The following is a 15,781-nucleotide window of genomic DNA, read 5'->3' on the forward strand; positions in this document are numbered from 1 at the left end:
ATTGAGCAATCAAAGGCTAACCGAAGATGATACTCAGTTGAATTATGGGGAATGTAGGATCCAGAGTATCTGGAGCTTGGCCCATACTAAGGATTAAAAGTCGGGATTTCTCGGCCTCTGCTGCTTCGTTCTATTTTTTATTTTCGTTTTATCTGTCTGTCACAAATCCTCCAACTTTAACCTTAATCCTACCGACTGGAGTACCCGCAGACTCCAGAGGTATACTTTCTGCTCTGCCTGTCTTTAAATGCAAATTACTGCAACTTTCCTAAAAGAATAATAATAATCTGTTGTGTCCACACATCTTTCTCCCATGCTTGTATTTCTGTCAGAAGCCTCTTCAGCAGTAGTGAGGGGATTACTCAAACGCTGCCCCTGCACACATTAATTGTGCCTTGTTTTGAAGCCAGCGCTCCTGTCTTCACTCCGTTGTTGGTTTTCCATAAGGGCTCTGAGTAGTGAACTCCTGCCGCTCCTCGAATCGACACAATAGCTCATCCGCCTCCTTCCCCCAGCCAACAGCTCTCAAAGTTGTCGTACAATAAACATAGGAACTACAAGGTAATACTTTACTTGACAGGTGTGAAGTTTTGTGATTACTGCGTGGCACTTTTAGTGTGGTGGGTGCACTTTTATGTCATCTATGCTTGCGTTTTCTTTATCCTTCTTATATTCTTCTGACAGCTCCTTAGATTTGAAGTCTGGTGTTGCTTTAGGTTTTTCATTTATAATTTAAAGCTTTATTTTGCAAGTTAAGGTTAAGCAGCTGTATAGTATAGTGAGGCTTGCTGAAAATTAGGAGCTTCTGCTCTTCCAAAAGTTGTCCATTCGTGGGCAGACAGCTTTAGATTTCAAAGTGCTCACTGATTCTCAGATGCTTTGCTGTTATTGTCTCTATTTTCTTTATTAGTTTACTGATCAGTCTTTAGGGCTGCAGTAGGTCAAGCTGATAGTGAATTCTGAAAACACTTGAATTTGAAGTGTTTTGAAAAAAAAAGTAAAAACCCTTAAACACCGTTTTTAAAATGTATTCTCCTTTAGTTTCTCCTCTGCTGTCCTCTCTTTGTCCATTCTGTTCAAACAAAGTGATGCATTTTACATTTTTCATGAGCACTGTTTGTTTGTAATAAACAGAGTGTGATGCTGTACTTAGGCACAGCAGCGGTTCGAGCTAAATGATAATGTCGGCATCACCCTCAAAGCTGCAGTACAAACATGCTGTTTGCAGCAGGTGTTTTCACCATCTTAGTTTTTTTGGGGGGATGAGATGGAGATAGAGTTTTTCATTGCACTGTAATTTTTGACCTGGTGATGTTGCTAGGAGAAAGGTCAAGGCGTCAGCGTATTAATATTCATTCGAACATCTGAACCAGATTTTATGACACTCCATCCAGCAGAGGTATTTTAGTCTGAGCAAAGCGTTACTAATATTTCTTGCATATTTATTATAAGAAAATCAGACAATAAGTTTTTAAGTGATTCAAAATGCAGTATGACACCATAAAAATACATGATTACATTACTGCACAGCCACAAAATCATTCTCTTTGACACAATGTGGAGTCAGTGTCCTCTTCTCAATTGTCCACTTCAATGCCCGCATGCTGGAAAATCATGATGGAGGCTCCTGTAAACAACGCTAAGCAAAGGTAATTCAACTTGTAGCCTCGTGGTGTCTTTCGCTCAGTCGCTGCTTTGAGTCGAGCTGACGCAGGTAACAACTACAAATCTGTGGTGACTGGCAACATGGGGCGGTGCAGCAGTCGTACAAATGGCTCGGCAGTTACATTACAAGGATGCAACGCAGCGATGATGAGTCGACCGTTTGAAAGAGTGATGCTCCCTAGAAGATGTCCGAGCTTGTATATTACAACTATTTATTACTCTCAAGTGTTTCGGCTCTTTGTCACGCCTGCGTAGATGAAATAAAAAGCAGACTTCCTGCTTGCAAAGGAATAACTGCTCATTTTAAGACTTCACATATGTTATTCCTATGGGCCGTGACAGTTAAGTTGATAATTTTCGACACATTAAGATACCATTATATATCACGGGAATGCAAAGTCTGAAGCTGCTGTTGGATGTGTGGAGGAGGAGGCTGTTAGCCTTGGATCTTAAGACACCCAAGAGAGTTAATTAAAGTATTAATAAAGGATTTTTATTTTTCTCCATTTCTGTCTGTGTCATTGGTGTGGTGTTTGTGTACTCTACCTCCCAGACGTATTTATCAGTGAGTGTGTCCACTGTTCCCGCTCGCTTTCCTTCCCTTTGTGAAGTCTAGTTCACCTGCAAAGATCGAGCAACATAGATCAGCAATCCAATAATTCATGTTTGTGAGAATCATAAAGAAAATGATTACTGTAGAAATAACTGAGAAAGAATTTGTGATACAAAAGGTGCTGAAGGAGGCTCATCGCCTGCGGGCAATGCCTTGTTTACTAAACCACAGACATTCAGTGATTTTGTCCTTGTACTTGCAATACACAACACAAAAACATTATGTTCTATACATGCAAGCAGACATAGCGGCTGATTGTCAGACATCATCTTCCGAGAAGAACGGGAAGGCGGTTCTGATGCCCGCGGTCCAAAACAAACGCATCCTCGATGATTTCTTGAGCGAGTGCTCAGCTAAAGAGACTGGCAATAAGCCAAGAACAATTTAAGCAATCTTTTTAATGTAGCTCACACTACATGACCTTCACACAGTGCCACGACACAGCTCGCATCAGCTCTGCTTCTTTATACTGTACAATATGAGCTGTTGTCTCATTGCTGTAAGTGACGCTTCTTTTATGTGTTTATCCTTAAGCAAGCTCTGTTAAGCAAAAACATAAAACTTAATTAATTAATTGAATTGATGATGTATTAAATGATACAAATAATACAGGTTATATTGGCACTGTGACTGTATTCCAGGATATCTAAAATTCCAATTGAGGGTCTGAATATTAACCTTTTTGCATCTTCCCAGATGCGTTAATCAACCACATTTCCTTATAATACTCCCCAAACATACTGACTGTTGCAAAGAAGTGGTACATATGATTCATTTCTGAAAGACTGGATTTGATCAAGAGGTATGAGTGGTGAATAAACCCAGGTATGTGGTCTATACCCCTCTGGGAAGGCGGACTTATACCGACCTAAAAATAGATACGATACTTATCCGTACACATCTTGCACAGTGAGGCTGCAGGCAATCATGATCACAGTCTTTCACGTAATTGGTGGCATTAACTGTGCACGAGATGTTCAGTGTTTAAGACATCACCTCCTCCCATGCAACGTGACTACCTCCCTGAAATGGCACCGAGCTTTGTGATAATTGCCGTCTACAGTTCCAGGAATGAAATTGCTTTTGTGCCATAAACAACATGTTTCATACGAGGCGAACACAATAAAGCCACTGTCACCTGTCTACCAAGACATCGATATGTACCGCCGGTCCATCATACCTAATGGTTTTCAGTTATAGCTCTTGAGGTACAGTAGTGCCTGAACACTGAGGAATGAAGGTTAGTGATTTATCTTTGCTTAAACTGGATTTACTAAATGATGTGTTCATTCACCATCTTACCTGCCGTGATGCATGTCACGTCACGTCATGGTGCCATCTCTGTATCTCAGAACCTGCCTAGTGCAAATATCACCGTAGTGCTTTGAGATGCAGGAGAGGAGATTTATTCCGCCCACGTGTTACGTGGAGACAAGTATGTTGACACGGAAATGTTTCCTAATGAAGGCATGGATTGGGCTAATTAATAGCCCCATCAGCATAACTGGTGAGGCTTAATATATCATTGTGATTATGGGGGGGGGGCATTAGGAAGCTCAAGTGGCTGTTTTTCCACCAGATTGTGACAGCTTGTTTATCTGCTTTGTTCAACACGGAGATGGAAAACATGAACACTCAGTCATAGCGCAGGGGCAATGCAGTAACAGCTCAAAGCTGAAGTTACTTTCTGTGTCAGCCACGCTGAGCAAACCTGGATTCATCTCTGATATGAATGTGACTCTGTCCTCTGTGTGGTAATATTTGCATTTAGTAGATTGTAAAAAAAAAAAGTCAGAGTGGGTTTTACTAACTCTGTCGCCTTTGGGCGAAACAATTAAACCCGATGAAATGCTTTCGAACATTCTCAGCCAGGGACACGTCGGTAATGTTTGCCGTCTTGTTATTTGTCATCCTACTCGCACGCTCATGATTGGATCAGTTATTGTGCAGTGGTTGAATTTTTTTCGCTGGAGGCTACGCAAGGCGTGTCATGGACAGAACATTTAGCCATTCACTAGAGAGGTACGTTATTGTGGGTCAAGGACATAAGGATGTCGATTTGCTTCAATTTTAGACATCTTCTTACTGACCTCCTTTATCAGGAAAGAGACACGACTCCACTAAAAAATGTTGGATGAATAGGAATACAGCTGTCATCAGTGGATCGTTATTATTCAGAGGTTTTCAAACACTTCTTTCTTAATTCAACACTTTTAAGGCTGCAGGAGTCATGTGCACACATAATGTGAATAGTTGTGGCAGTTGTTTATGCATGACGGTCATGTTAGTACAGTTTTATCTGTGCTTTTTAAAGAATCATTCATGTGTTCTTACATTTATACTCTAGTGATGAGCAACCTTTTAACTGATTTGTTGAGTCAGTCTGAAATATGATAGAGTAAATGCATTTTTTCCCTTCTAGTTTCCGCTTTTCTGAATAACATTACCTTAAAATACCGCAGAAAATCTGGCAACCCTTTCAATAGACCGTATCTTCTTTATTTCTTCTAAATGCACTGCGAGAAACTTTTTATCTGAGGTTACTCTTGCATTAAAATCCTTTCCGGCTGGTGTCACGATCATTTACAGAAGATGTTTTTCTAATCTTTAACTCTGTGTATCTTACCTTATATCCCGAGTAAAGAGAAATTATAAAGTGGACAATAAACAAAATCAACTCATCCATATTTCATTCTCCAACGCCATGACACTTTACATCCAAAAGCCCAAAACTCTTCCTGATGTGCTTTGACAGGTCATTCAAACGGAAACAGACGATGAGGCATCTGACATTTTTATGACACCAAACACCAAGAAAAAGTTTTTCTTGTTGATTTGAAAGCTGTAACCTTGTTGTGATGTCTGTGAGTGGATTTCAGTCCTGTGCCTCACGATCCAGAGTACAGGTTGGATTAATTCTACCGACGTGACAGCCGGGCTGTAAAACACTTTCTGATTGAGATGACTAGAATGAAACTTATACTTTCCATCACTGCTTCCTTACATATTTCTTTTGTAATAATTACATCTCAGCATCTACAGCTCACGTCAAGACCAACACACCTCGGTGCTAACTGCTCTGTGTGCTGAGGGAGCTGAAAGCAGAGCACAGAATATGTAACAATGCCAGCCTCGCGTGTCAGTCAAAGTGATGGCTCCTCGTCATTCAGACAGAGGTGTCTGTTACGGAAATGTCTCAGCTTTATTCAGACAGATCATTTATGAAAATATCCACAATGCTCAGGCGGTATTTGACTCCTGTTGGACGAGAACCAGGTTGGGAAAAAAAAGAAAAAGAAAAAGAGGATTTTGTTGCTTTTTTTTAAGCCTGTGTTAATGAATATTGTGAGCACAAGTGGCGATCATCCTCACGGTTCTTATGTTTCATCTTTCATCTGAGAATTCTGCTGAGAATCACAGACTGACAGAATGCTGAGACTTTAATCAATTCATCTTAGCTCACATGCTGCTGGATATTATAAAGGCCTATCATATATAATTACACCCGTGCACGTGGCATGGATAAAAGTTTAGGGGAAAGAAAGTTTAGTTATTTATTGAATAATGGTGTGATACTGTGAGAGTGCTCATAATTACAGTGTGACTGCACTGTTTCTCACCTTTGCTCGTTTAGGAGGTTTTCACTGAGAACAATGTTCTGTTCTTCAGGAACATCCTGATCACATTCAGACCTGGAAGCTACCAAATCCCAGCGAATGATCTGCTGGTTACTGAACAGCTCCTGCAGTTGGGGTTAGAGTTAAGGGCCTTGCTCAAGGACACTTCAGTGGTGGTAATAAGGGACGGCCTTCAGCCTCCACAACCCCCAAGATTAAACCGACAACCCTCCGGTCACAAACTCGCTTCTCTAACCTTTGGGCCAGCACTGTGTTGGCAGGTGATACAGAAATGCTACAGGCCATCGTGACTTTTATTCCAAAGCTGCTGGAGTGCTCAAACAGACACAAGGCCGAGATGCTAATTGCCCTCACATTTAAGTAATGAGGTGCATGTCTGAAAGCTATAGAAAAACTGAGCTGCTGAACTGCTTTACAATCTGTAATTACAAACTTGTTAGTGCTAATTAGTCTAATTGCCTATTTAATATAATGTCTATGACCTGCTCAAGTCGAGGACTCGTGTTTGGGTTTGAGTTCCAGGCGTGACCACATTATGTTTTGTAACCTGCACAGTGAAATACGGCATTAAACACTAATAAATATAGCTAATAAGTATAATAATTGTTAATTACATATGAGTAATTACTGTATTTTCCGGACTATAGGCCGCTACTTTTTTCCCCATGCTTATACAAAGATGCGGCTTTTCTATCGATGTTTCTTCAGCCGCCGGGGGGCGCTCTAACAGGAAGTGCAAAAACGGGAAACACAGGGGAAGAACACGCTAGTTTTTATTTGGCACATGCAACACAACACGCACGACGAATAACAAGTGAATTAACAGCAAATTATTTTCACACCCTCTCCTTCTCATCATGGAAAGCACACGAAGAAATTCGTATGATGCAGCTTTTAAGTTGAAGGCCGTCGATCTGGCTATCCAGGCAGGAAACAGAGCTGCTGCACGTGAGCTTGGCGTTAATGGATCCATGGTAAACATGGTGAACTTTTAGTGCCGTGTTCAGGCTTATATTCAGGTGCGGAAAATACAGTAATTATTACGACTGCTAATTGCTATGCATCTAATACCTTCCTTCTTATAAAGGAATGCATTACCTCAGACAGTTTGTTCTCACTTCATAGTCAGACAGTGAAGCTGTGAAGTCATTAAACATCAATCGTGGCTGATTGAAATCTCATTTGTATTCTTACTGTTAACCTCAGTGACTGTACCACAATTTGATTTCATTGATTTTATTTATTTCATAATTTTTTTTGTAGATTTTCCACTTAGATTTGCCCCAATGGGCAGCGACTAATGTTAGTTCAGGTGTTAAAACACTGAAGGCGGCAGTGGACTACAGAGATGGAGTCTAGTGGCTGTGAAGAGAGAATGGATCGGTTTCTGGGCAGAAATTGCCGTCTGAAGTAAGGTAATAGTGAAAATACTCTAAATATAGCATAAACCTAAAGTGAGATTGATTATTTTTTTAAAGGTTCGCCTTTTTCATGTGGCTAAAATACATTTTCTTGCTGCCTCCGTTCACAGCGGTAGATTGCTGAGCATCTGTCCTGGTCATCCTGTCTGCTTCTCTAAACTGGGAGCGTGCCAACAGACGGGTAATAGAGGAGCCATGAATCAGTACCTCATACAGAACCTCTTCAAAAGTACCTAATACAACTCCAGGAAAAACCTGAATTAATCACACTAGCGGCTCGGATTGACACATCCTGGCTACTGAACCTTGACATTCACTGTGTTCGGTGTGTGCTGCTAAATGATGTGATATGGTCAGTGGATGTTAAAAGGATGGAGTGGGTGTAGCTCTGGTGCAGAGAATTTTTTTAAAAAGGAAGAGGCAGCGACTTGGAAATCCGAAACGCAGCATCAGACGAGTGTCATCCTGTAAAGTTTATTCAGAGATGAATGAGCTGAAGTGCCTCCCTGTGTTCCCAGCTCCTTAAACTCTTTATGCATCACACTAAATCAAACCTACAGACGCTTTGTTGTCAAACGCTGGTCATGAAAAGAGCAAAGAGGCCGTGTGTCTTTGTTCAGGATTAATCTGACCATGCAAACCTGGAATCCACGCACACAACAACGATACAAATCAAATCATATTCCATCTTCTTTAGCAACTTGTGAACCATCAGCATACATCCCATTAAGCGATGCATTAAAAGGGAAATGGGCATACTTAAAAAAAGCACAGGTTGATTAACATTTACAGTTTGTGTATCAGAGTCATTAGAAGGTAATGTTAATCTCTTCGGGGACTGTGTGTTCAAAGAGGTGAGGGTTGTATCGCTGGAAGAGAAATCCACTGATGACATAGACTTTGTTTACACTGTGGATCAATTGAGTTAATGTTTAATACTAATTGTGGAGCAACAAGTGTCATGTATTTTTAATGACAGCAGGCGGGGAGGAGAGCGGAGACGCTGTTTGCTTACGGTTCCAATCTCACATCTCCCCGTCCCCGTCCTCCTTTCATGCTTTTGAGAGGATTGGCAATTTTTTGGATTAAATTTTGTTTGCCATGTGTGCAGGAGCGATAAGGGGAGAATATATGGTATGTAAAATATTTATCCCTTCATTTTTTTTGTTGTTGTTGCTCTCTGGAGGGATTTGGCTGGTGAGGCATATAGTTTTCATAACAATACCGATCTAAATCCAAAACCAGATTTTCTTTTCAATAAAGTTTTAAAAATAGATATTCACGAATACCATTCCAATTAGCCATGGAACATTTCTACTACTTACATAAAATATTTGGGGATGTAACAACCAGGAGCTTTAAGTATAGTGCTGTATGGTGTTGACATTCATGCAGAGATGAATATATAGACTGAGAAGCTTTGCCAATATAGTATGCACTGCAACAAAATAATCACTTTAGGTGCTTTTAATCTCCCTTCCCTCCTCGTTTAATGACTATCGAAAGACCAGCGACTGCATTCTCATATCTTATGGCTTTCCGTGTACTCTTTCATCACATTCAAAGAGGCAGCACTCCCACTCACACGACACGACTGCACCGAGCTTCTCATGAATTGGAAATTGGAAGGCAGTGCCAGGATACCTTCAACTGTGTCACTGACCCTCTCAAATTAAATGAAAACCACCGAAGGCTGTGTTTCTGCAGGGAGGCGCTGACCACAGCCTCGACCTTCAAGGCTGATAAGTAAACTGGAGGATTACTGAGTTTTTGTGTAAATCTGCAGCAATTTAGTCCCAGTTTCTGTTTTGCCCGTGTCAGAAGTCCACCTATCAGCGGTTGATGAATATGCCTGGTATCTTCAGGATGCACTTTACCAACTCACACTCTCGCTTTCACTGTTTTGTTTTTTTTTACTTTCAAAAAATGCAATGGATTTTTTAAAATAAAAATCAGTGGTAGCATAACTTTAGACATTTGTATTGAAAGCCTTTGAAACCTGTTTACTGAGTAGAAGTCAGGTCATCTCCGCATGAAGTTCAATGTAATTACACTTTTTCTTTTTGCAGCCCGTCGCTGGCCATTAGAAAGAATGCAGGTTTAAGACCCTTCTGCACTGGCTTCACTTCACTGATGTGTACGTTAATTATAAACCGTCGATGGTTGGACATCTTTCAAGAAAAGTCTCAAATTTTGAGGTGCTGAATAACTCAACACCAGGCTGAAAATCCAGCGTTACAGTGACCTGGAGCCCTTTTGTGCTTCACCGCAACAAGGTGAGAAGTTAAATGCCTGGAGGGCAGAATTTTCAGGGGGGTGTTGAGTTACTCTTTAATTCTTACTCGTCACATTTACAGGCGTACCGGAGATACTATGTTTGTTGTAAAGTCAGGTTACAGGGTGAGCACAGTTCATATTGTGCTGGATCTGGTGTTACTTATAGAGATGGAACATTTAACGTTGCAACATGCATTTGCAGCACAGAGAAATTAATTTACCATTGGAAATGAAAATCCAACTTTATATCCACTTTGTCATGGTAAATTGATCCCTCACCATCTCACATGCACTGCCATCCATTATTTTTGAAAGCCATTGCTCCCGTGTATTGATTACACACGAACACACACACGTACATGCACCAGGTTTTTGTCTTCTTTCCCCACCGTAGCACCACAAATGCCCCGAAGGATGCCGTTGACCCCGACGCCGCCACTGAAGTGGAAGTGACTGATGCTGTAACAAAAGCTCTGACAGCGTAAATGGAGCTGAGCTGAGCTTTCTCAGCGTTGAGCTCCTGTTATGTCGCCACCATTCTATCCTGTTTATTTTTAAATGCCCTGCTCTTCCGTACAAATTAGGCTGCTGGATGTTAAATAAACCCAGATCATGAACAGGAATTTGGCAGCCAAAAGCACAGTTTGTACAAAGTATGAATTTCATCCGTCGGTACCCTCTTTTAAGTGAGGCACTTCTTTTTCTGTCAGGACTTTCTCTGCAGGATCCAAAGATTTGTCATGAAAATACAGCAGATGTGCTGCTCTGTGGAAACAGTCAAAGATCAGTGACCCAGCTCCAGTATCAAAGCAGCATTTTGTGACTGCTGAAACCAATCTGTTGTGATTGCAGTGGAGCATTGAAGTGCAGTTTTCGGCTCATTGTCTCAATCACTTTTGAATGTCACCAGCCAAGTGTGTGGGAAGATCAATGCACAATGTTACCAAGCTTCTTAAAACAAACAGTAAATATTCCAAGCTTTTACTGTTAACATGGTTGCTAATACCGCAAAATATATGAATCCATGTTCACTGTGTTATTATACATTAATGTATATTAATATATTCATAAGGGAATGGAAACTGCAATTATGATTCCAATATTGTAGAGTGACCCTTATTATTACCTTTCAAAATTCGAGTAAAGATGATTTGGGAGGTCTGATGCTGCCCCTAGGTATTAGAAAATGATTTTAAAAATGGATTATGGGAAGCGTATTTCAGTTATAACGAACCAGTTAATATCTAGGCTACTTATAGAGTATGCTGATACTGAGAATAAGCAAGCACAAGCTCAGCTACCCCATGTGCTATCCTACATACTGTGTTATGGTGCAGTGTTAGTGAGCCTGTTAGTGGAGGTGCTCAGACTGAGCAGTCTGCAGCACCACACCAGCTGCTTTCACTGATTAGTTCCTCCTCTCTGGTTGAGGGTTTGCTAATCAGTGCGATGACTGTCCACCCCACCCAGACAGGAAAAAGAGAAAGAAGAATCATTTGCATTAAGTAATAAATATGTAAATGTACTACGAGGGAGAGGAGTAGTTGTTTGAGTTGTTTTCATGAGAAGATCATAGATTTCGTTGATGTTTTGGCTGCTCTCTTTGGTCAAAGCCCCATTTTCAAAGCTCTTTATATCCTTTTACAGGTGTGCACAGGGGGACGTTGTCACGCACACAGCGTGGCTAAACCGGTCGAGTATACTGTATGCCGGAGAAGACAAATGGTCGGTGGATCCCAGAGTGAGTCTGGTGACCCTTAATCAAGAGGAGTTTACCATCAAGATTGAAAATGTGGACATGACAGACGAGGGGCAGTATGTGTGCGCAGTCCAGACGAGCAGGCGACCGAGAACCACCTCAGTGCACATCCTCGTCCAAGGTAACATATACTGCACATATACTACTACTACTACTACTGTTGCACTTAGAGAATTTCTAAATTATTTTGAATGAATCTGTGTTTGGCAGGTGTCTCGTAACATTTTGAGAAAAGGAAAAACACTTTTCTACTCACAGTAATGAGAATATATATTTAAAAAAGTAAACATTAAAAGTCGATGAAGCCAGGTTAATGAGGTGTTTTACACAGACAATCCAGCCTTTCATAATAAAACAGTTACGGACAGCTTTTAGATTTTATTTATTTGTTTTTGTGCCGTGTGATTAATGGTTCTGTTATTCCTGATCACCAGCACATGAGGGCATACGTGAACAAACTAAAGAGTTAAAAACAGACACGTGCTCTCCTTCCTGAATCTCATTTCCTCAATCATTGCTCCACTGGAGCAATTAGGGGGCTAAATGCCTTGCTCAAGGAGAGGGAGGGGGGAATGTGTTGCTCATTCACTCCGTTAGGTGAGGTTAATGGGGAATACCAGATGTTAAGATGCTTTGGCTAAAATGATAGAGACGCAGGGCACAGCGAGGTGCAGCGTGCTGTATACACATAGCATAATGGGGCGGTTTAATACTACCGATTTGATATGCAGATGATCCGTGTAGCATAAAGTGCTGCTCATAAGAGTCAAATCCTCGACTCCATGAGAGAGAAAGATCTCATAAAATGGCCACATTTGGATTTCTGACTCCAAACAACAAAGAAATGAAACAATAACGACAACAAAACCTTTTCTGTTAATTAAGCTTCTGTCTGTGTATAACCTTTGGCCGGTTTGACCTCAGTAGAATGTTTTTTTTTATTGAAAGCTCACTGTGTTGTATTCATTTTATTTCACAACATTCTTACAATCATTTCTATGAGCTGACACGTCATGTGGTGTTGTTGTTTTTTTTATTCCCATGACAACCATGAACACAGAAAGCATCTTTTTATATTCAAGTAACACCTTTAATGAGACAATACGGGACAAAGTAGATCAACTTCTATTTACTATGAAGGAACTTCACAAACAAAATCAAAACACCTCTTGAAAAATGAAATGACAAACTTTTATTGATAATGTAAAAGGCACTGTGGTGTCATTACCAGATTGTCATGATGATAATTTATTGTATATATAGTCCAATCCCAGCTGACGTTCATCGGTACATCGTGGACAAGTCGCCAGCTCATCACAGGCCTGACACATAGAGACAAACAACCCTTCATATTCACACCTACGGGCGATTTAAAATCACCAATTAACCTATTAAGCATGCATGTCTCTGGACTGTGGGAGGAAACCAGAGTACCTGGAGAGAAACCAAGAACATGCAGACTCCGCACGGACAGAGCCCGGCCGGCTGGGTTGCTATGAGGTGACAGTGCTAACCACCCTGCAGCCTGAGTCAGAGGAACAGAAAATATCACGTTATTAAATTAGATAATAATCGCAGAAAGTAATATCTAGAGTATATTATTGACATGAAACAGCTTGAGGCGACACATACTTCCATCCAGGTAATTAGGTATCCAAGCTTTTCCTTGTTTTCATATCTACTTTTAATTCTATTTTTTCTTGTATAATGTGATTTTTTGATTAAAATATAATGAAATTAAGAGAAGTGGTCCCTCCTTTGCCCTATGATGAACTGGCGAATCTCCCAGGGTGTACCCCGCCACTCGCCCAATGCCAGCTGGGATCGGCCGCAGTCCCCCGCGACCCTGATAAGAATAAGTGGTTATGGAAAATGGATGCACGGTGCCAACTTTACACCTTTGTTCAGAATGTAATTGAATTCTTTGACCTTCAGAAGAATGTTGAATGTTGTTGTAATGCTCCATCTATGATAAAGATTAATGATGGATATTTTGTCCTTTGTCATTTTCTAGTCCTTTGACAGCATGTCTTTTTTTACCCAATTACCTCCATGGCATTGTGTGTGTCTTTGCACAATATGCTTCATCCATTTCATGCAGTCCTCTGATTGGATTATTTAGACAGCATTTATACAGCATACGCACATCCAACATACTGCACGTGGAACTGTTGTGATGTTTGTCGAAGGTCACCCAGATCAAAACGCTGTAAATAAATGAATATATCAGTTCATAGCTATACCACCACATAGCCTAGAGAATATCCTTTAAACAGTTGGTCAGCAGATCTGCGGGACACCAGGGGATACTATCACAGGGTCATGGCCAATGAAGCAGTAAGCACTTTAAAGCACTGACATGATAAGTCTTCTACCCCTAACATGAGAGAATTCTGGTGCTTTGCAGTTCTGCTGCCAAGCATCCGACAACAGTGGATTCCCATTATGCTTCGATACACACTAAAACATGCACAACAGAGTTCATGTTCTAATCTTTGACCCCAGGCTGTCGGTTTTGGCTTTAATGGACCAGCAGCTAAGATTTGCTTACATGAGAAGAGGGGCTCTGGAGAGTGGGCTTAAGCAGCTGGTAATCCTGGTTCAGCACACCAGTGGGGTTAACCATTAACTCCCATTCTCATCTGATATTATTACATCTATTATTATGTGTTATTTGAAGCAGCTGCCTGTGATATGTGTCCTCTGAATCCAAATGACAAAAGACAAACAGGACGTCTGTCATTTTAGGACTAGATGGAAAACAGTTGCTGGATATTCAACAGAAAAAAAAAATGTTAGTGAACTCAAAAATAATGACAAATTATTTACGTCTTAATTCTACTGCAGTTTCTAATTAGTTTATGTCACGCACATTCATATGCAACGTAGCAACAATGTTGAAGCTAAAGACAATCCAATAGTATTTTTATTTGTTAAACTTCTTTGGTGCACAATTTGTTATTGTGAAAAAAAAGTCTGGTAAGTCTGGAAACCGAGGAACCGAATCTTCACCACAGTTGCCGCACTAACACTTACTGAAGTGTGGCGATGAGCTGGAGATCTGTTTCCCTGGACGATGACATTTTTTAAAGCGTAACTTCATATTGTTAATCTAAAAAGCCACACACTGTTTTCTGTCTCGGGTTGTGTTCAGACATTGTTCATGTGACATTCAGCGGACGTTCGATCCAATAAAAGAACGCAGTTGCAATATTCTTTGGCGGGTTATTTATTTATAAGTGCAGCTCAGAAGTTGAGAATTCATTTTGCTAATGTAAATGACACTGTGGTTTCAGATCGTCATCACACTTGATAATTTATTCAAAATTCAACAACAGTCACAGGCATTTGGATTTTCTATAATGTATATGCGCTTCAAACACAGACCCTTGATTACCGTATTCATGTATGCACCGTCACTTGAAGCTGTAAGCACACTACGCACAAAGATCATTCCGCTGTTATGGAGTGTAAATTAACCAGCGGCTCTATTGACGTGATCAGTGAAACCGGCTTCATAAACGCAGTGATGCCAACTTTGGTGAAGGAGATAAGCTTTTGTTTGTGCTCATTATAAGGAGCTCTCCTCTTGCTCTTTTACTATATTTGATCATAGGACCTCGATGGCTCTCTCCAAGCATGAGCAGTCAGTCGCTGGAACCGAGCCCAATCACAATGACTCATCTGATGTAGAACGGCAGTGCATGATTCAGATGACTTCATGGATTATTTACAAGACATAAGATCTCAGTAGAGAGGTAACCACAGTAGTTTTGAGAACCTTGAACTGGAATATTCAAAGTATAGTAGCATCAATCCCTATTTTAGTGCAAGGAAACAATAAACATGCAGTTTATTCTTTAAATATCCTGATATTTGGCTTAATTATAGGCCTATTTCATGATCGATTTACTTTTTTCTCGTAAATTAAGTTGTAAAAAAACACTTTCTGGACACCCGCTGATTATTTAATACCCACATGCAAACCACTGTCAGGCACAATTGTCCTAAATTGTTTTTTTATTTCACATTTCTTGCATAGCTTGTCTAGCATAAGGAAATGTCCAAATAAGTAACTAAGTAAGTGAAGTTTTCTTTTGTTATCACATCTTTCTAGAGCAGATCACAGCATGCTTCAATATAAAAGACAAAAGAAAGACGGAGATGCAACATAAAAGTAGTCTATACTGTATAATAAAATTTAATAAAGGCGACGGTTAGCTGCTTTTTTAGAGGTGTCCGATGGGATAGAGTTCAAAAGCAGAGCTGTGACTGTAAAGGCACAGTCTTCTTAAGGTTTGAGGCTGGAGCGAGGAACAACCAGCGAACCCTCGTCAAAGGACCTCAGAGACCCGCTGGTGATAAAGAGCATGCAGAGTTCTGAAAGCCATCATAAGAACCTGCAATT

At 40.5% G+C, this 15,781-nt stretch overlaps 1 protein-coding gene across 2 annotated transcripts in view; it reads left to right on the forward strand.

The window, feature by feature from the left end:
* Window positions 1-15,781, forward strand: part of ntm (neurotrimin) — a 364,482-nt gene that overhangs the window by 314,580 nt on the left and 34,121 nt on the right. For both annotated transcript variants that reach the window (XM_027273586.1, XM_010744377.3), the window contains one exon: window positions 11,262-11,494. In XM_027273586.1, the coding sequence (XP_027129387.1) occupies window positions 11,262-11,494 (233 nt within the window). The remainder of the gene's footprint in view (window positions 1-11,261; window positions 11,495-15,781) is intronic.

The sequence above is a fragment of the Larimichthys crocea genome, chromosome XXII, assembly GCF_000972845.2.
Source record: "Larimichthys crocea isolate SSNF chromosome XXII, L_crocea_2.0, whole genome shotgun sequence".
Taxonomy (NCBI): Eukaryota; Metazoa; Chordata; class Actinopteri; family Sciaenidae; genus Larimichthys; species Larimichthys crocea.